Source organism: Periplaneta americana, chromosome 1, assembly GCF_040183065.1.
Source record: "Periplaneta americana isolate PAMFEO1 chromosome 1, P.americana_PAMFEO1_priV1, whole genome shotgun sequence".
Classification (NCBI taxonomy): Eukaryota; Metazoa; Arthropoda; class Insecta; order Blattodea; family Blattidae; genus Periplaneta; species Periplaneta americana.
Genome location: NC_091117.1, coordinates 223,256,367 through 223,279,075, shown reverse-complemented (window position 1 = coordinate 223,279,075; position 22,709 = coordinate 223,256,367). Strand labels below are relative to the sequence as shown.

The following is a 22,709-nucleotide window of genomic DNA, read 5'->3' as shown; positions in this document are numbered from 1 at the left end:
ACAGTTACCATAGCAACGAAATGCATATCGAAAAAAGAAAGAAACAAATCCCTCTAAAGCCTAATGGTATCTATATGGGCTATTCCATATGAAGTCGATCAGTAAAAAACCTCGCATTTCTTATACTCTAATTTTTTCCCTATTTATACAAGGTGGTGAGGAGAGTGCATTTGCAAAAATATAGTATCGAAAGTCAAACGGTTTTCATATTGTTGAGTGACAAATTTAGCGTATTTTAGAAAAACAAGCCTCTTTCAGCGCTCAGAACTCTGGAACTATTTACTGCAGAACTTTGAACGAGAGCTCTTTTTGAAGCTGACATTTGGTAGGTTATGTTAAGAAGTAATCCTTATTTTTATTGTATACAGAGAGAGAGATAATCTGATTTTACTTACTTTTAGGCTTTTTGCCCATTTGTAAAAATGTAAAAAAATATTGAGAAAAAACCTTGCATTATTAAGAGGGATTTGGCATTGTTTGCTTAGTGTCACGGCAATAAGTTTCGAGGGTTTTAAATTATTTTCACACGCCTAGACTTGAACGGAGCAGTACCGCATGCACTGGCCGAGAGATGAAGATAAGCAAGCTTTGGGCGTCATTTTACTCCTGTGTTTATGGAAACCTGTGATAAAGCTAGCCCAGCTATGCGCTACTAGACGATACGTCACGTGTTTATGTCTTCTGGCCTTGCTTGCCTTGGCTAGCTCCCGCCTCACAGTCAGCTGGTTAGTTCACACGCATACTATTTTTCTTTATTTGATATTTTCAATACTTTCTAATCAATGTTGCACCAGTAAAAAATATGTGATTATTTGTACTTTCGATGCGGAATCTAACCATATATTTTAAAAATATTTTTTCGTGGGCAAAGGCGTCTTAATGAAGAAAAATCTAAATTTCTCCATTTCCATAAAAAGTAAGAAAAACTGTTTACATGTCAATATAAACTTTAACTTCTCAGCATCAAAATAAACCATGATTTTGATGATTGGGTGAAAGGGTTTCGGTGCTACAACAGTTTAAAGTTGCTAATTTTATGAAAATACGATAAATTTAAATATTTTTAATTTAAACACTATGAAGTTCTGATGCCTCAAACTTTGCACAAAGCATTGTATCACAGTTGTCTACAGACAGAAAAAGTTTCATTGTATTTAAAAATTGCAAGGTCAATTTTCTCTATATTTCAGTCGATTTGAGATGGAATAGCCCATACAGTATATGGAACCGAAGTATTAATATGTATAGATCCAGGAATAAGCTCTGAGCATGCACAAACTGGAATTTGGAAAATTCAGGTGGCCCAAATTTTGTTTTTGGGTCTGTACAGAAGATACAGCAATTTCAAAATTTCAGACTGGAAACTTGCTTCAGAATAACCTTGTATTAATTATTTTCCGAAATATAAATTTTTAATCTTGGATAATTTTCATCCAGACACCTAGTATTTCAAAATACTTATGAATTTCTTGCAACAAATTGACGTAAAACTAGCTATTTACTGGTAATATAGCAAGAAGTGGCATATATGGAAAGTTGATTCACTAATAGCATTTACACGCTCAAAAATAAACTAGGTTCTTCAATTAGCCACATTTCCTTATGTGAAAGAGAATTTTGGTGGTGGAGAGAAATTTGATGTGACTGAGAATGCTACCAAACTGTGCGAGGGTGTAGATTGTTGACATTGCAATGTTGTGACTGAGAAGTAAACAGTGAAAATGAAAAGAATGTGATCATGGACAATTTTGTAAACCTTCACTTAATGTAGGATGGGCATAGTATACTAAAAAAAAAAAGAGCTCTCTGATACTCAGTTGTTGTACTGAACTATTCGTTTCCTCCAGTTTGTTTGTTTTGTGTTGTTAGTGATAATTTTATTGTATTTCATTGTTGCTTATTGCTATCTTAAAATAATTGAAGTCTGAAAGAATCAAGTGTCTTGTTTCATAATAAATCACTTTTCAGTGGATTGTTTTGTAATCAAGACTGATAACAAATTACTTAAAACATTGTACAAAGAAGCCTGTATAACTGATTAAACAATAAAAGTTTCTCGAAGTTTAGATGTGTAAGTTAAAAGTTAGTCTTTTGAATCATGTTGTGTATAGACATTGTTGTTATAATCTGCATTTCCAGTTGTCATATTGGATCTCAAGAAACAACACTTCACACCAGGGAAGAAAAATTACGACAGAGTGTGTGAGTGCCTCACAAACAATGCACGTCTCAACATGAATCTCTTAGTAACATGGAAACCACCAGGTGGGAGTCGATACATATCACATCTCAAATGGGAATAACAAAATGCAATAAGATGTTATAGCTACAGCCTGGATTTGTAGTAAACTGCATGCAACATTTTTAATACCGTATTCTACAGTATATGAAATACCAATCTTAATCCACTGGACTTATTACAGAGAAGAATAATTTATAATACAGGGCTACTACAAAAGCTTTACCCGATTTCATAGCCTTGTATTATGAAAAGTATGAAACATACATTATTGAAAGTTATACCAATAAAAAGAGAAACTCATCAAGTTTTTGGTCCATAACTGCTACAAGTGCTCGATGTGATCTCCTCAACAAACATCCACTCGGTAGTCTAACTCCTGCCACACCCGCTGGAGCATATCACGATCAACTCTAGCCACTGCCGCACGGATCCGGTTATTAAGTTCTTCAAGATTAACTGGCAAAGGAGGTACATACACTTGATCTTTGACAAACCCCCACAGAAAAAAATCACAGGGAGTCAGATCTGGAGACCGAGGAGGCCAACGGAGAACACACCGATCTTTGTTAGAAGCCCGTCCACACCAACGTTGTGGTAGATGCTCATTAAGATACTCACGCACTTCCAGATGGAAATGTGGTGGAGCCCCATCTTGTTGAAGTAAAAACCCTGGTTTATCTTCATGTAACTGAGGCATCAACCACATCAACGGGCTTCTAACAATGATCGGTGTGTTCTCCGTTGGCCCCCTCGGTCGCCAGATCTGACTCCCTGTGATTTTTTTCTATGGGGGTTTGTCAAAGATCAAGTGTATGTACCTCCTTTACCAGTTAATCTTGAAGAACTTAATAACCGGATCCGTGCGGGGCAGTGGCTAGAGTTGATCGTGATATGCTCCAGCGGGTGTGGCAGGAGTTAGACTACCGAGTGGATGTTTGTTGCATGACTCGAGGAGGTCACATCGAGCACTTGGAGCAGTTGATGGACCAAAAACTTGATGAGTTTCTCTTTTTATTGGTATAACTTTCAATAATGTATGTCTCATAAAAAGGTAAAAGGTAAAGGTATCCCCGTAACATGCCATGAAGGCATTTGGGGGGCATAGAGGTAGAGCCCCATGCTTTCCATGACCTCGGTACTAGAATGAGGGTGTGGTCAGCACCACGCTCTGACCACCTTTTACCCCCGGGAAAGACCCGGTACTCAATTTTATAGGAGGCTGAGTGAACCTTGGGGCCGTTCTGAAAGTTTGGCAACTAGAAAAAAATACTGTCACCACCTGGGATCGAACCCCGGACCTTCCAGTCCGTAGCCAGCTGCTCTACCAACTGAGCTACCCGGCCGCCTAATGTATGTCTCATACTTTTCATAATACAAGGCTATGGAATCGGGTAAAGCCTTTGTAGTAGCCCTGTATATCTAAAAAAAACTATTTATTATCCTACCGAAAAATTGTTTTTGTAATTTAAAGTCTTGAAAATACATCAAATTTACACTACAATGTGCAGCATGTACATGTTTCAGTATTTATTTTGCATGCATATCCAGGTTATAGCTATAACAAAATTGTACAATAGCAAATCATTATGGAAACAGTAATTAATAGTATAACAGAGTAAGATTAGATTTTATCCGTAAGTGAGATTTACCTCTCAAGACAAAGCCAAGGGTAATAATTTCCGCAAGCTCATAAAATCTGTTTAATCTCGTGTGGTATACAATATTTTATACATTGCTAGTATATAAACCAGAGTGATACAAGAAAATTTTAGTTTTAAATTGAAGAGATGGATTCCAAAGTGTTCTGAGTAATTTTTTTAAGATTCAAACTTGCTTTATTCACATTTTGATTGATCCTTTTCAAGCCAATATATAACTATATAAGTTTATTTAACTAACTCTCCTATGTCTTGATTTACTTAGATACATTTGGAAAAACATATGCAGGCAGTAGGAGCATCAAATTTTCTTATAATTATCATTTTGACTTAGGCCAGTTTGGAATCCACCTCTTCAATTGTAGACCTATTTGGTAAATATGTTGGTTGTGAAGAAATGAGCAATTTCCTCCAAAACTCTTCTCTTCCATGTATTTTTTGGCCTTCCTCTTGTTCTACTACCCTGGGGGTTCCAATCCAAAGCCATTCTTTCTACTGCTCCATCTTCTTTCCTGATTGTGTGCCCTATCCAATTCCACTTTCGTCTTTTGATTTCTATTGCGATTTATTTCTGATTTGTTATCTTCCATAGTTCTGAGTTTGTGATTATATCTAGCCATCTAATTTTTAAAATTCTTCGTAAACATCTATTAACAAATGTTTGCAGTTTATTCTGTATAATTTTATTTCTTTTTTCCATGTCTCACAACCATATAATAAGACTGATTTCACATTACTGTTAAAGATTTTAATTTTTTTAGATCTAGATATAATATAAGATTTCCATATTGGGTACAACTGGACAAATGCACTATTTGCATTTCCCTCATAACAAAGGTTATAACTAGGGTTGTAATGTTGGAGACCAATAGGGTGTGTTACAGTGGTTTCAAGTTTACTATCCATTCATCAGTCACTACTGTAGCATGCGTAAACAGTGTACAAGCTGAATAATAATGCCAAAGGTTAAAGATTCTCAGGTGCATATTTTTACAGCAGAATTTGCTTAGTGTCTTGAAGTGAATGTGAGTGAATTCTATGATAATTCTTCTGCACATAACGAAAGGTACATAAAATATATCTTTGTAATGCTATGCAGCTTAGAGCTGTCCAAATTTGTTTATGTTCACCTTATTATTCCGTAATCGATTGCAGAACCAAGTCAATGTCCTCGTACTAGCTCACGTCCCCAGCCTATGTACCATGCTGCAGTCAGCATTTGTAATCGGTCTCCAATATCACAAGCAGGGCTGCCGAGAAGGGGGGGCAAAGGGGGCAAGTGCATATGGGCCCGTGAGCAGTAAGGGCCCATCAGATTAAGTGAGTCTGATTACTTTTCATTATCACGAATAATTATTATTCACAGATACATATCGGTACTATAAAATTTTGTAAGAACATTTGTTACATGAATCTGATATATTAACCAACAATAGTAGAATTAATACAAATTACCACTGCATTATGTAAATGTTTAACTTTTATATAATAGCTAAGGAGTGGATTTCTGTGTAAATAAATATTATTTTTGCGTGTGATAAAACACAATTAACAAAGTTAAAAATTCCGAACATGAAGTTTCAAGTTTAAAACCCGAATTTTATTTCACATAAAAACACATATTCACACAAAAAAATTATATAAATACATATTTTCAGGAAATCTAATATAAACTCATAAATCTTGGAGTCTGTTTACTTAAATAATTTTTTTACAAGAACTTTTAAATACTTTAAAACTAAATAAATTATATCACTCAGAAATACGTTATCTTTTTAAGAATTCTTGGTTGCGTTGTGTTTCTAAGCGGTGTGTGGTGTATCCGTGATCCATTTTTGTAATAGTATCGCCTCAAGTTCTGAGAACTGCTAGGCAGCATATTAGTGTTATTATTAGAGAATAAATTAACGTGGACAAGGAGGAGAGATTTTGCAACACATAATTAGGAATGTTTATTGTTGCTGAAGATGATTTCATTCCACGCTTTGTTTGTGAAACACAACAGATAAGAGCTCGGGTATGAACATTATTTAATTTAAGCTAATCTCTCGCCTCTCGCTCATGTCCATCAAGTAAGGCAATACGTCTTGTGATTCCCTGTTATCGGGCTTCATCAATCGATATCCTTCAAGATGTGCTGAAAGATGATTGTTTAAAAAACGATTTGGCTTTCCTAGTAGCAAATTTAAGCTTTTTGTGTGACACCATAAAAAGACTCGAAACATCCAAAAACCTGTTTTCTGAAACAGGGAGGTGCGTGTCGTGAAAATTAAACTAGACTCGCTACCAGGTACAGAAGTACAAGTACTAAAGTTGCTCAAATATTGGAGGATGTGCCTGTAGGTGAAATTGACGGTATATGTGTTTGTGACATTTCTCTCTTTAAATATGCACGTCTGACGTCCTGTGATGTGGAAAGATCGTTTTCACAGTATAAGTCGTCGTTCACTGCAATTCTCGGCCAACTACTAGCACTCAAGTGTGGTTGGTGGGTACCTAGTAACATTTTTTTCAAAGCTAAGTAAGGTATTTTTGTTATATTTAAGCAAAAATATATTTTTTTTATTTTTAGCAGATATTTTCGTACTTTTTAGCACATAAAAAATAAATATATTTAAATTTTTTAGCACATAAAAATCCGCTCCCTAATAATAGCATATCAGTTTCCCACGTTAACAATCATTGACAGGACACTTGAGGGCTCCAGGATTTGCCTGAAATATGTTCCCATCACTTGTACCGAACACGTTCAATTGGCTTGTCCTCTTAACTACCAACCCCTGCCGGCCCACCACAATATGCTAGTGGACTCTTCCAAATCCAAGCTGCAGGATCACGTTTCCTTTTCAGTAGGGCCTACATACATACATTAGTTTTCCAAAGTCGCTCAATTTCACACCAACTTCAAACAAAGTTCTACTCCCTTTCTTAATATCTTCCAATTTTTCTGTCCCTCCTTGCGCTTCTCAGCTTCTGACTTATGCTTCTACTTGTCCATTGTCCACTGGTAACACTAATGAACAGAATTTCTGGAAAAACGACAACGAAAAGACGAAAGTTTCATCACGAAACATACTATGCAGGCCCTAGTGAAAAAGAAGCGTAATATATTATGCTAATGTGAAGTTTTGCTAAAAGTTTTCAATGTAACAAAAGTGTATATTTTTAGATTCGTATTTGTGCATGGGGTTATCTTTTATTTATTTCGCACATAATTATTATGGTCAGAATAATTGGTAACTTGTCATTTTGAACTTTTTTTCAATGGGGCCCGAGCACAATATTGCACAGGGGCCCATAAATCCTGTCCGCGGCCCTGATCACGAGCCTAGTTATAACATTTAAGGTAAACTTGTGAGTTCACTTGGTGCATTGAAGTGACTCTCAGCACTGCAGTACCTCAATGCAGTTTCATTCACCTTGAGACAACTGAAACAGGTAAGTTCCAGTGGTTTCCCTGTCTTGCAAAAATGTCATTTCAGTTCACAATGACCAGTGAGCATGTCAATTGCCTCTTGAAGAAGTTTTCTGGCCAACTTAAGCGGTTTTGTAGTCTCAAAATATATGCCTTTGATGAGTGCTTGCCTCCATCAATGGACTTCCAGTACTCCACGTGTACTCTCATCATGTGTGTCCTTACAGCTTGTTTGGCTGCTTTGTGTGAGAGATCAAATAAGAGCTTATGTCCTTTACATGATTTTGGAGAGCTCTTTTTGGCCAATCTGTCTGCTCTTTCATTTTATTGAAGCTCTTCATGTGATGAATAATTTCAACGGAAAAATTGTTTTGGGTATTGAACCTGGGACCTTTGACTAAGCGCACCAGTGCTGTACAGACTGAGTTACCCAGGAACTCTACCAGATACTTACTTACTTACTGGCTTTTAAGGAACCCAGAGGTTCATTGCCGCCCTCACATAAGCCCTCCATAGGTCCCTATCCTGAGCAAGATTAATCCAGTCTCTGTCATCATATCCTACCTCCCTCAAATCCATTTTAATATTATACTTCCATCTACGTCTCGGCCTCCCCAAAGGTATTTTTCCCTCCAGCCTTCCAACTAACACTATATGCATTTCTAGATTTGCTCATACATGCTACATGCCCTGCCCATCTCAAACTTCTGGATTTAATGTTCCTAATTATGTCAGGTGAAGAATACAATGCTTGCAGTTCTGTGTTGTGTAACTTTCTCCATTCTCCTGTAACTTCATTCCTCTTAGCCCCATATATTTTCCTAAGCATCTTATTCTCAAACAACCTTAATCTATGTTCCTGTCTCAAAGTGAGAGTCCAAGTTTCACAACCATAAAGAACAACCGGTAATATAACTGTTTTATAAATTCTGACTTTCAGATTTTTTGACAGCAGACTGGATGATAAAAGCTTCTCAACCAAATAATAACAGGCATTTCCCATATTTATTCTGTGTTTAATTTCCTCCCTGGTATCATTTATATTTGTTACTATTGCTCCCAGATATTTGAATTTTTCCACCTCTTCAAAGGATAAATTTCCAATTTTTATATTTCCGTTTCGTACAATATTCTCGTCACGAGACATAATCATATACTTTGTCTTTTCGGGATTTACTTCCAAACCTATCTCTTTACTTGCCTCAAGTAAAATTCCCGTGTTTTCCCTAATCTTCTTTTGCTACTAATGTTACCCCTCCTGTTCTATATAGACTTTTAACATTCCAAGTACCAAATCTCAAAACCTTATTCCTTTGCTGTGGTCGTGCCAGAGAATCAGTCCCATTCCGAGGCTTATTTGAAGGTTTCGTAACAAGCTGTTTTTTTACGGTGATGGGTTGTTAGCCCTTCGCCCAACCCCCAAGCAGGAGGACCACCCCTCATTGGCTGTCCGCGACTGCTTATTCAATATATTCGCAGCTATCCTCCATATCTGGAGGGCGCACCATGCCGTGATGATAGGGACCCACAATACTCTACCACAGGGGTCTCAAGGCCAACGCATAAAAGTTGTTACATAGACCAAATGTAGAGAGCGTAGTCAGCAGAAGAGATAAGCGCAATACCCGAAGATAGCCGATCGTTGATTATGTTACAAGCATGAGTGAGCTAAGTTGTAACTGTCGCGGGAGAAATTCCACAAAGCGGCACTTTTGAGTTGTACTGTCAAAATAGGCGGTTGTTTTCGGTAGGAATAAAATTTATTAAGTCGTTTGCAGTAATAATAATAATAATAATAATAATAATAATAGTAATAAATGTATTTTCTAATTATATATTATGAGTAAAAAGAAGACATCTGAAGCATGAAGAACCATACATGTTACGTAATTACAGACGTGGACAGATTATTAGCAAAATTGAAGATTTTTATTATATATTTTTACAAAATATGATTCTTCAATTCAGACTGCAGTTGACATTTTTGCGTACTTCCAAATTATTAGCAAAATTGAAGATTTGTAATGTATATTTTTGGAAAATTTGACTCTTGAATTTGGACTACATTTGATATTTTTGCATATTTACAAATTATTAGTATAAATTGAAGATTTTTACTGTATATTTTTACCAAATTCGACTCTTCAATTTGGACTACAGTTCACATTTTGGATATTTCCAAATAATTAGCAAAACTGAAGATTTTTATTTTATATTTTGACAAAATTTGACTCTTCAATTTAGACTGCAGTTGACATTTTTGCATATTTACAAATTTTTAGCAAAATTAAAGATTTTTATTATACTGTATATTCTTACAAAAATTGGCTCTTCAATTTAACCTACAGTTGACATTTTTGCATTTTTCTGTCTACTATAATGATAGAAATATGAAAAATTGTCAACTGTAGTGTAAATTGAAAAGTCAAATTTTGTAAACAGAATTATCATAAAAATCGTCAATTTTGTTAATAATTTGTCCACGTCTGTATTTAAGCACAAGGAACTGGCTACCCTATCCCATTATCTCCTGGCCTAGTTGCCTTATAAGTGGTGCCTTGTTGATGTCACATGTGAGGTTCAGACTTGTCTTCGGACAGTTGACTGAACAACAAAATACTTCATTTCTAGTAAATGGTTTTAGTTATCTCTCTTTTTTTAAGTTCATACTATATTTAATAAAATAAAATTCAATTAAATAATAATAATTAAATTACAATTAAACTTGTTGATTGCTAAGGTATGTATTATTATGATGTCCTCTCAAATTCTTTTCTCAAGTCCTTCAGTACTTCATTATATTTGTTATACTGGTCTTGATTCAAATTAGGTACCGGTAACAATTATAGATTAATAAGGTGGTAACAGTTATCCACTGAAACTTACAACTCCCACAATTTCGCTTTCCCTATGAAAGCTTTTATTTGTTCATACATTTGCGGTAATAAGGACATTCTTTCCTCGGAGATGGAGACAAAATCGTAGCTGTTACAGATGTCTATTCAAACGTCGCGGTCAATGACGTCATCCGGAGATACACGAACTGCTCCCGCATCTTGTTCCATTCTTACACTGAAAAGAGAGAGGAGGAAGTGCTCCGAGAAGGCCCTATTGAGACGTCTGCTCTACCAGATACTGACTCAATTTTTCCCTTTTATATCCAAGTACTTCAAAGTCGGCTGACAAACTGTCAAACATCCAACAGTGAGTGCACAAACATAAACTGTGTGACTTGAATAGTGGTTTTCTGTTAATGAACAGTCAAATCCTGTTCTACTCCAGACACCACCTTCAGAAGAAAATTAGCATGCCCAATAAAATATATGTATATATTTTTTATACATTTAACCACTCAACTATTTTATAATGAATTGCTGAAAAATGTCGTGTGATTACTTCTGACTTACAAGGAAGGCTCACCAAGTGATAATGGATTTTCACAGTTGTTCCCCCATACTACCCATTTGAAATAAGAAACCTCCCTACAAATTTCTACATCCAGAGAAAGCCTAGTTTCCGAGGTACGATTTTTTTTTTTTCAAATTCTTCAATTCAGAGCTATAACAGCTAATGCAAACAGTTTGGATCCTAATTTGTTATGTTTCTCTATAAATAAATAATAAACTTAATAAATGTTAAGTGACACTTCGAAAATTACTTTTAAATTGAAATTTGCTAGAATACAACATGAACATTCACTGAACATGATGTCTTTACAAAAACCACGTGTTTATGGCTTAGGTTTCATGTCTTTACTTCAGAGAAAAAGGGAACTGAGAGCTGTGAAGGGACAGCACGTATTCCTAAGCTAAATCCTGCACACTTCTACGCCCTCTCACATCAATCTCTTACCATAATACTCTAGTCCGAAGTCCTCATAACATTGGGATCATGAGACCTGCTGAGAGCAACTGAATGCAACACACTTTCCTGCCCAAATTGCTTGTGTGTTCGGCGTATGGACAGCACTCGGAGAACTGCACTGCCACATCATTTTTTGTGCAATAAAATATTTGTTTGAACTATGATTTTAAAAATTCTATTCTCTCTAAAAAGTGTGTAGTCACACACCCTGCACACACATGGAAAGTGCCACTGCACGAACCTGCTACCATATGTAGTGGCTGTCACTGATTCTAGACTGCTCGGGAAAAAGAGTATAAGTCAAAACATACAACTTTTCAGTACAAACAATTTAATGGTTTACAGTCTACTGTTTGCTAATGTTACATACTAAAAAACTGATTGTATTTTAATTGAATAATTATATTATTTTACTTATATTGTTTATACCAATCTGTAGAACTTGTCATGGTGCAACATAATATTGACTTATCTTATTTTGGCCATTTTTTGACTTATACTCTTTTTCCCGAGCAGGCTAGGATTTATATCTGGGCTTATAGCTCTTTGATCTACGTACTGCTTCAGATGATTACAGAATAATAATCTTATATTTTCTTGTTTAAGAAGATGAACTTTATTTCCATTATTGTTTGGTTCTGTTTCTTATGAGATAAATTAATCCATCTCCTCAATCAGATCATATCTTCTACAGATCATTCAGTTTTGCTTCAGGATGGGAACACACATATCAGACATGCTTGCATGGCTAGTGTAGACTGCGCCATTATCAACCCATAACCTAGTAGTTGATAGAGCATTGTTAAATAATCAATTAAATAATAATAAAGGTGAAGGTTACTTATGTTCCGACCACTATAGAAACTTGCTAAAATACCTTGAAAATGGCTTGGATTTATAGTATTGATTAACAAATGATTACTGGGAGAGCTGTAAGCCCATCCAACCCTCCCTAAATACGTACCTTATATACGAAAATTGTTTTGCGTGAATGAAGAATGCTGTCATATTTCGTTAATGTAACACTGGGTTTCAATGTCGCCAAATAGTAATAATAATACTACATACCTAACCTAACTTCTCACATAATACTACAAACCTAATCAGATCTAACCTAACCTGTTACATAATACACACCTAATCTAACCTAACCTGTCACATAATACTACACACCTGTAGTAAAATTCCTCACGTTTAGTATCATCGCTTGCATGTATTGCCAACCCTGTTACTCATATCATGGGCCATCTAGTGGAAGTGGATTGTATTTCATTGTAATGGCAGGAAGAAAATATGGCGACTTTCATAATAATTATATTTAAATGTGTTAATGTAGTGATAATTCCATATACCAGTATATAATACAATAAGAATTGAAGTATTTTAGTAGTATTTATTCATTTAACCTGGTAGAGATAAGGCCATCAGGCCTTCTCTGCCCCTCTACCAGGAGATTCCAACTATAATATGAAGAATAAAATTACAATTAGTATTAAATTTACAATTACAATTACAATAAAAATCAAAGTACGAAAAGATTACCTCACTAATGAAAGCTAGATAATTTATCATAGAAAAACAAAGAATATTTTATATTTACCGAATTACAAATTAAACCTAGAATAACAAAATTGTATAGTGATGAAGTTACTGGATATTGAAATATTTTGTGATAGTTTATGGAAACTATTTACAAGAAATCAATTACTGACCAAGTGCCTAGTAAGTTTGCGTTTGAATTCAATTTTATTTCGATAATCCCTGATGCTAGCAGGTAGCGAATTCCAGAAGTGTGTTGTGGCTGTGATAAAGGTATTGAAAATTGGTTAATAGCACCACATTGGCAGTGATAAAAGTGTGCAGTATTCCTTCAGTGGCTGGTCAATACTCTACCTTGACCGAATTAAATATTGGTAACCAATACCAAATTTGTAAATAAATTTATATTATTAATTTTATGTAAGAATATATGAAATACGAAAATATTTCTAAAGTAAATGCATTCAGGGAAACAGAAACAACATAAAATTAGTAAAAAAAAAAAGGTAAAAGGTAAAGGTATCCCCGTAATATGCCATAAAATTAGTTCAAAAGTGAATTCCTGTGGTGGCTGAGTGGTCATATCTACGGTCCGTCACGCAGGTGGCCCAGATTCGAGTTTCGGTCATTGAAAAATCCATACTGACACTTATGGTGGACAAGGTTGGAGTTCGGTTCTTTCTCGGGATTCTCCCATTTTTCTCCATAGACATAATATACATAATTCCGTCCACATCTCTCCATTCTGTCATCATTTCATAGTCATCCCCGATCGCCAGCTGGCAACACACAGAGGGGGCTGACCTAGAGATGAGGGGGGGGTTGCCTGCTCGAAACCTGGGTACACAACAAACCTTAGTGTAGTCAGCCAGTGTGGGTTTGGAAATGTGCCTAGCTTGAGGATTAGCGCAATAGATCATAACAGGTCGCAGTGCTGGGCCATAGTAACCCCCTCCCATAAATTCCATTCCATTCCATAGTTTAAAAATTCAGGCTTAGTTTCAGAATGTCACTCTTTCTCAGATATCTATGTTAGGCTCTTGTGGGAGAATTATGGGTACTGATGTCATTGCTATTATCCAGTGGCATACACAGAATTTTGTCAAGGGGTATTTTAAATTTAGTGTATTATTATTAGTATTATGTTATGGTAAATTTATTAATATTATACTATGTTCTAATGGAACATATTCGTGATTATACTTATAAAATCTTTGAAATGTAATTTTTTCATAACCATCCAATTTTTAACAAAATAAATGTTAACTTCTGTTTAATTTTGTATAATTAAAAATGCTTGTGTTATTATTACTCTTACACATAAACATACGTATATGTATTTAGTCAACACTTATTTGTATATGAAAGGTAAGACACTTTACGTAACAGAAAAATCCATGGAAATATTCAAATATATTGAAATATATTTTTTTTAAGTTCATCATCATCATCATTGGCGCTACAGCCCAAAACGGGCCCTGACCTTCTTGATTCTCTGCCTCCAATCTTCTCTATCCCGGGCTCTCACCTCCCAATTCCTACACTTCAGTAGCTGCTGGCAATCTTCCTTGATTGAGTCCTTCCATCTTTTCCTAAGTTTTCCAATAGGTCTTTTGCCATTTATCTGATCCTGCATAGCCATCTTCGGTATGTTTGAATTGTCCATTCTCTGAACATGTCCAACCCATTCTAATTTTTATAGTTTCACTATTACTGAAATCTCAAAATCTTTGTATCTATTGTAAATTTCTTTCTTATATCTTATTCTCCAGATCCCATTAGATCTAACGGGTCCTACAATTCTTCTTAACACTTTTCTTTCAAAACTATTGATTATGTTTTCTATTTTTTGGTCATAACCCATGTTTTACATCCATAAATTTTTTAAGTTCAAGGAGGTTCAAACCTAGTAACCCCCCCCCCCCCCCCTGCATACGTCCCTGCTTTTATCTTCCTCAAGTTAACTTTTTTTTTTAATATATATATAATTTTTTTAAATTCAATGCAGTGGCACTTGACTAGAGTCATTGGCCGTACAATGGCGATAAAAACTAAAAGGAAAGAAAACGAAATAAAGTGAATAATATGCAAGTGAAACTACGAAGGAGTGGATGTCAACACTGCTGGATTCTTTCTCTGGCCTCCCAGTACCTATCCACAAAGCTAACAGATGAAAGTGCTGGACAAGTCTTAATGTGGTTTGAATCCATGGTGTTGGAACATCCACAGAGCATGCAGTGGGGGCTGGATAATACACCAGGCGGTGGAGGTGATTAGCCAGACAGCCATGAACGTCGCAACAGCTTCTCTTCTGGGCCATTTGGGGAGAGTGGAGTTCAGTGCGTCCTTCCAGTGTTTATCTTTAATTTGTTCCTCCAAACTCTTATGGAAACACTGCCTCACTCGACTGCTTATATTTGTAGATGCTCTATGGAATGGCAGCACGTTTTGTTTTAAATATTTCCCTTTAGAATTCACATTTATCCCTTCAAATCAGTTTACTAAGTCCTCCAGCTTTCATGTCGAATTCTCCTTAATCTCGTCCACAGTTTGCAATCTCCTACCTTCAGCTATGGAAATGCCAGAAGTATTTATTATTTATTTATTTAAACTGATAAGAGGTCGTGAGGTCTTCTCTTCACCTCTACCGAGAATCCAGATCTGGGCTGTATGGGGAACAACAGACTTGGATGATGCGATGTTTTGCCAGAATATCCTGAATGAGCTGACACATTGTCGTAATGAAGTTGCCAGTCACCACTTGTCCACAGCTTTGGTTGTCTGCTTCTTCAGACATGGAGACACTTCCGACTGAGTGAGAGAGTGACTGTTCACCCCTGGGCAGTAAACTCCCCTCTGACTGGCTGTCAGGTTACATCAAGGCCGCACAACAATGAAATGGCTCACGACAGGAAGAACTTGGGAGATGAAAACTTCTCATGCACTGTCAGCGTGATCTTTAGCTGGATTTATTTTCGTATGTGCATTCCAGATCAAATCAAGAAGTTCTCTTTGTACTTCGGTTATACACCTTGCATATACGAAGATTAGGTTTGGATAGTTTAGGTGTATTAACGAAGTCCGCGCATGCGCAGTTTGATCTCACAGCCAAGTTCTTCCTGTCATGAGCTGCACGCCACAACAGCATCTCAAAGTATTCAAATTGGCTCTATGCTTTTTGGACAGACCTCGGTTTTCACAGTATCATGCTATATAATAATGTAGGCTGTAGTACTTTATCTTTGAAGATGTGGAGAAGTTCAAATATCTGGGAGCAACAGTAACAAATATAAATGATACCTGGGAGGAAATTAAACACAGAATAAATATGGGAAATGCCTATTATTATTCAGTTGAGAAGCTTTTGTCATCCAGTCTGCTGTCAAAAAATGTGAAAGTTAGAATTTATAAAACAGTTATATTACCGGTTGTTCTTTATGGTTGTGAAACTTGGACTCTCACTTTGAGAGAGGAACATAGGTTAAGGGTGTTTGAGAATAAGGTGCTTAGGAAAATATTTGGGGCTAAGAGGGATGAAGTTACAGGAGAATGGAGAAAGTTACACAACACAGAACTACATGCATTGTATTCTTCACCTGTCATAATTAGGAACATTCAATCCAGACGTTTGAGATGGGCAGGGCATGTAGCACGTATGGGCGAATCCAGAAATGCATATAGAGTGTTATTGTCGGACCATCGGATCTATGCCCCTTCAGCGCTGTCGTCGTTCTTGGAAAAGTTAACGCCTCTACTCACCCCATTCCACCCGTTTCTCTCCCACTACGTCAAACAGCAGGCCACGAACCTTGCCGAATAGGGATGTTGCCAAACTTCCGTTAAACAGTGTCATGTCTCTTGAATATTGCTTATAATACTATAAGGTTAATTATTACTTATTCATAATTTCATTTAAGTAGGTCTAATGACGCTGATTGACTTATGCAAAATGCTATTACTTGCTTAATAATATTTCTTTCACCACTCCGTGCTACAGTATTCATGTTGAGTTGACAACACTGGACTGCAAGTGCAAATAAACTGTCCCGCAAGAAGGCTCAAAATTGTGAGTAGTGGGGGATAGAAAGAGAGAGGGATAGAAAGGAGAGAAATAGGAATACAGGGAGAGAAATGAATTGCCGAGGCTGAAAAGGAATTAAGGTTCAATTCGCATATCTTACAGGGGCACAGATCCGATGGTCGGACTATAGTTGGGAGGCCGGAGGGAAAAAGACCTTTTAGGGAGGCCGAGACGTAGATGGCAAGATAATATTAAAATGGATTTGAGGGAGGTGGGATATGATGATAGAGAATGGATTAATCTTGCTCAGGATAGGGATCAATAGCGGGCTTATGCGAGGGCGGCAATGAACCTCCGGGTTCCTTAAAAGCCAGTAAGTAGTACTTTATCATCTTGCTAATGTTTCTTTTGTTTCGTTACTCAAGTAGTGTGATCTGTCATAAATGTTTCTTTTTTACACTTATTTCATTAGAAGAGCGGATCTGTCCTTCATCTGTTGCTGCATATTTCTCATCCAGAGGTTACAGAGTAAGACAGTGTGAACCTAAGTTCGTGAAGCAGATTGCATACAATGTGAGAGTTCCAGTGTATAACGACAGTAACAATGATGAGGATGCACTGGAACTTATGGAATGGCTTGGAGCATTTAGCATTGGAGCTGATTTGTAAGTCTAAAATTATGTCTTATTAAATTTAAAACTTGTATGAGGTGATGCTTCATTTGCGACTGTAATATCAATTAATTCCAGGTGTAGCGTAAAAATAGTAAACAATGGGTTTGTGTAAGTCAGTAATTTGATGTGTTTATAACCTGACCAGAATGTTGTTACCCCTGTCTTGTTTGTATACACTACGTCATCTTTCATCGGTAGCTAGCCGTGGGTTGTTGGGGGGAATGGACGAATATGTATAGTCATACAATGAAAACAGTATGAAAATTAAATGTTGCTAATCGGATAAAATGGTTGGAAAACCAGATTTCAACTAATCTAAATTTAGTGCATATAGAAAAGACCAGAAATTCTAAGCCATGTGGTTTATGACTGTGACAAACTTCAGTAACTATAGCTAATAATTGTATACTATGAAAGTAGTTTATAGTAATGTTATAATATTGGATGAGTCTTCACTTCACTTGTATCCTAATTTTGACGAAAGCAATAACTGTGTAACATAAATGTCGCTGCACCTCCAAAATCCAGTATGTGCATTTGAACAGATTTTGTAGGAGAAAGAAAATGCATTACCACTTTTAATTCCCTTGATTTTCAATGCTACTTTCGGTAGAAATAATTTCAATCAATACATGAAAAATGATAAAATTATATCGAAAGTACCTTTGAAAATTAAGGGAATTACAAGTGATGTTTTTTTCTTTCTTCTGAAAAATCTGTTTAAATGCACATACCTTCTTTTTTTATTTTCTTTTTTCCTTTTTTATATGACATCATTATAAAACTAAAAAATATCAAATTCGTAATGATGGGTAGTTTGATATCATGCTCTGTGAAAAATGAGTTGCTATGACAACGGTGATGTATTCAAATATTGTTGTATGGAAAATCGTTTATTATATTTATTTTATGGCACAATTTATGTCGTTACAAAAGAAGTTATTACGTTTTAATTGGTATGGTAATATCTTACGACACTGGTACAATAAAGTGCCACATGGTGGACTCTTTTGACTAACAATAATGACTGTTTATAATGCTGGTGTTCAAAGAAGTACTTTTGCAGCTTAATGACTGCATGACTAATAAATTGTTTGTAACTGATTTACAGAAAAGAAGGCGACACAGGTGACTTCTTGAACTCTTACCAGTACCCACTGGAAAATGTTGATGTTGGAGCAGTTGTCCAAATGCAGTGGAGGGGATACTTCACAGCCAGTCAAATCCACGCATTGTTCGATGAACTGAGGTAAGAACTGGTAGTTGCAAGTGCCTTAACTGATTGTAAGTAGGATGATGAGCCATTGTTTTTATTTTAATTTTCCTCCCTTAGTAACATACAGTTCAAAGATACTAGAATTTCCCTTCAACCAGGTTGTGATGACAAGTTTTCTTTTTATGTGTCCATGTTTTCCATGAGCAAAGGCACAGAACCAATGAACTCACTTCTAACAACAGAAAATACTGAAGACTGAAGTATATCGTGTTTGGTGGTCTCAGTGTGTTAATATACGTCACAATGGCCAAATTTAATAACTAAGCAATGACTGACTGATTTATAAATTTGCTTTAGGCAATAAATACTCATATCCCCCACTTAGTGTTTTTAATGGCCAAACATTTCAGAAAAAAAAGGGGGGGGGATTACGTGATAATTTATGGTAACGTTTATTTATCGTAATAAATTTATAAATAGGGTAGGATGGGTTTTATTTGATATTGCACCATACATCATAAAAGCATTCTTTTGTGTCGAGGAAGGATATAATAAGGATGCCCATTTTGTTCTACTTCTTTTCTGGAAATAAGATTTATTTTACATAGTACAGTTCGTTGTTTATTTTGCATCTGTATTACTCATTGCACGTATTATTGCTGGTGGCCACACTTATTGTGAAATAGTCTTCATTAAATATGAATGAAAACTTATTTTTCACCTCTACTCTCTTCTCTTTTTCCGATATCCTGTGATTAAGACCCCCATAACACCACAGAATTTTTAAAATTCCTCTTTCATTCTATAGTCACATATTGCAGCACCATCAGCTATGTATCTTCCAAGTTACAATGTACCGCCATATGATTCATTAGGGACACGTTTCCTATCCTTAAAATGATCCTACCTACTATTCCTAAAAAAATTCTGTAGTTATTTCTGAAACATTCTGTGTAGTCGAAACAACAGTCAATAACTCTTGATTATCTGGGTGCAGATTAACCTTGGAGCTTTCTTTTCTATTCTCGAGATATTCTGTATACTGTGAAATGAGCTTAGATCCTTCTCTCTCCCTCAACTCAGTGTTACACAGCCTCTACTCCAATACAGTGAAACCTCTCATTTACGGACATTGAAGGGACGTAACAATCTGTCCGCATCTGGGAGGTGTCCTTTATTGGGAGGGAGGCTCCCCAATCTAACAGTAAATTTATAATATGCATTATGTATCCCTTCACGCTTTAAATGAAATGTATTACTGTAGTTTAATTCCAAATACAGTATACTATATACAGTAAATTCTTTGCAACTTTGAACTACAGTATATAACACCAATAGAGGAAAATACAGTACTGTGCCATGCAATTTTATTCTGCGTCTACAGTTATGCAGTACTGTAATTTACAGTTTTCAACTTAACCTTTACGTTCAGGTGCCATGTCTCTCGAAACAGAACAACTGATTGCAGTGAAGAGAATAATCCTACTAACCCTATCATGTGTCGAATACAATTTCACGATCGCGGAAACCTTGGACCCATCAGACAGGTTAAATTTTATGACTTTGTTTGTCCACCCGCTTCCAACTAACAAGGGGTAGCTGGCTGGGCTAGTGGTAGCCTACGAGACCCTTATTGTCTTCTTTCATGTTAAGGAATTTCTGTACAGTTCTCAAAACTAAATTTTCCATTTTTGTAACACATTAGGTCTTAAAATCCAAGTTCTGTCCACAGTCAGGAGGTAAAGCAAGCTTTAGGACTGTGAAACAGCTGTCCGTGTCCGTGTCTGATGGCCAGTTTTTCCAAGTAATGTTTAATTTGGCTTAACAAATGTTAAATTAACAGCTGGTTTATTTTTAACGTTTTGTTAAGATGTTTTCCATTTTTCCAACATAATTTTGTTTAAAATAACCAACACTTAACTTTAACTGTCGTTAATACTATTCTAACTACTCAACAGCAGTTGGTAATGATTTTGCATATATAAGACAACTTCTTATTGGCTGATATTATTATTTAAATTCTGTACCATGGAGTAAGTCATGAAACATGTGTAAAATCGTAACCTATTACAGTAGCCATGATTCATACAGTACAGAGAATTGATAAATGAAAGTTGCATTGACTGCTATTGAATAATAATAATTATTATGTATGGTTACATTTTATAATGCTAAATATGAATTTCTGTTTAGAAAAATCTCAGCATTATGACCACCAGGTGACAATAATTACACGAATGTGTGTGTAGTCAACTGTACAGAAAACCCTGAGGAGAATTCCGTATCATATAAAATTCTCTAATTTAGGTTCATGTATAAATTATATGTAATTTCGTCCTAAAGAAGCAATTGCTGCTGAAACATTTTATTATTTACTCACTGCGTATTTTGAAGCACTATTGACATCGGCTATAGTTGAAGAGCTAGTAACATAGAATCTAGAGTTAATAGTAGCTGGTGAATTGGAACAAGTGGCCTATTTCAACTAGGTAACATAAAACTGAGTTTTATTTTAAGACATGAAAGTGATTATTATAACTACATACCGGTACCTAAGAAATATTAGTAAATTAATACATAATGTGCATTCAAACATAACAAAACTTAATTGGTATATTAACTTTCATTTATTAGAATTATATTATAGCTAGCAATAAGATATGTTTGTACTGGCTTTAAAACAGAAGCGAAAGAGCTGGATTCTTGGAATTTATAATTGTTTTCTTTCCGATGGAAATTTAATTTTCCAGCAGGATAATCACCCCGTGCACACCGCCATAAACGTTCAAAGACGGTTCACGGAAAAGCATGAAAAAGAGGAGGATTGACAAATATCGAGACATCCCACCTCAAAATCCAGATCAGTTCTGGGATCAAGTTCTGGTTACCTAGGAAGATTTCGCCAAGGACCAGAACTATTTCCGCGATCTGGTGGACTCATTGCCCCGAAAATGCCAGGCAGTGATAGACGCCGATGGCATGTGGACAATGTATTAGATCCACATGTGTATTTCTTTTATTTTTCTTTAATTTGTTTGTTTGTCTTTGTTTTATTTCGGGAAGAAAATTGATCTCCCAAGAGTTTTTTAAATTCTCCTAGTGGAGCCAGAGTTGCGAAATAATAAGTTCCACTACACAAAATTATAAAAATGAAGAAAGGTAACATGTATAAAAATTAGTTACGTTAAAAAAAAAAAAAGTTATCGCCGAGAACCGAACACGGGCCCCTGGGATGGCAAGCCAACACGCTACTGACTACTCCATCGGGGTGTCATGACGTAACCAGCGCGACGAGGCACATATAGCTGCTAGGCTTGAAGTCTACGGAGACAGTTCACATACAAACGTAATCGTGTAAATATTTCAATGTTCAGTACTAGTTAATGTTTCATTTGGACTGATTTACTGAAGCTTGGTGAAACCGTCTCTTACTCTAAACATTCCTCAAGAGAAACATAACATGTTATTTTCACAACTTTTGTCTGAACAGCTGTGGTGTTATCTGCCATGTTTAACTGTTTCTTAAATGAGTTAACGGCCTGAAATCCTACATTTACAGTTAACAAACGGTTAAGAATCTGTTAAGCCAAACTGGTGTTGAACAAATGGAAAAACTGTATTTAACAAACTGTTGAAGGTTTAACAGTCGTTAAGTCTTCTAACAATACTTGGACAAACCGGCCATGAGAGTGTCTGTAAACGAGAGTTAAATTTATCATTATTGCTATATTATTTCAGTTGGGACATAAAAATCTGTTCGTATTGTGGGGGTGTCCGTAAGGAGAGGTTTCACTGTATCTGTAAGGAAGAGAACTGTCAAAAACTAAAAGTATTGACGAACTATTTCAGTAAGGTGTAAATCTTCTTGAAAGTGACAAATTAAATTACTGGTAGTTTCAATGTTGTGGTAAGACAGTTTATCACCTCTGATAGTGAATGATTCTAGTGCTGCAGGACATTTTCAATTATGTAAGTTTTATCACTTATCAGTGGGGTGGCCCCCACCCATTACCACGAATAATTGAGAGTTGACTGTACACATAAAGGGTCAATCAATAACTGGGGATTAGAAGGCATGAT

The 22,709-nt window shown here is 35.9% G+C and overlaps 1 protein-coding gene across 2 annotated transcripts in view; it reads left to right on the top strand.

Annotated features, from left to right (window-relative positions):
- The window catches only part of LOC138708386 (ribonuclease P protein subunit p40-like), a 48,255-nt gene that overhangs the window by 25,158 nt on the left and 388 nt on the right, over positions 1 to 22,709 (top strand). The window contains exons 4-6 of one of the 2 annotated variants that reach the window (XM_069838622.1): positions 2,140 to 2,265; positions 17,212 to 17,404; positions 18,525 to 18,662. In XM_069838622.1, the coding sequence (XP_069694723.1) occupies positions 2,140 to 2,265; positions 17,212 to 17,404; positions 18,525 to 18,662 (457 nt within the window). The remainder of the gene's footprint in view (positions 1 to 2,139; positions 2,266 to 17,211; positions 17,405 to 18,524; positions 18,663 to 22,709) is intronic. The other variant, XM_069838623.1, reaches the window with a different exon arrangement.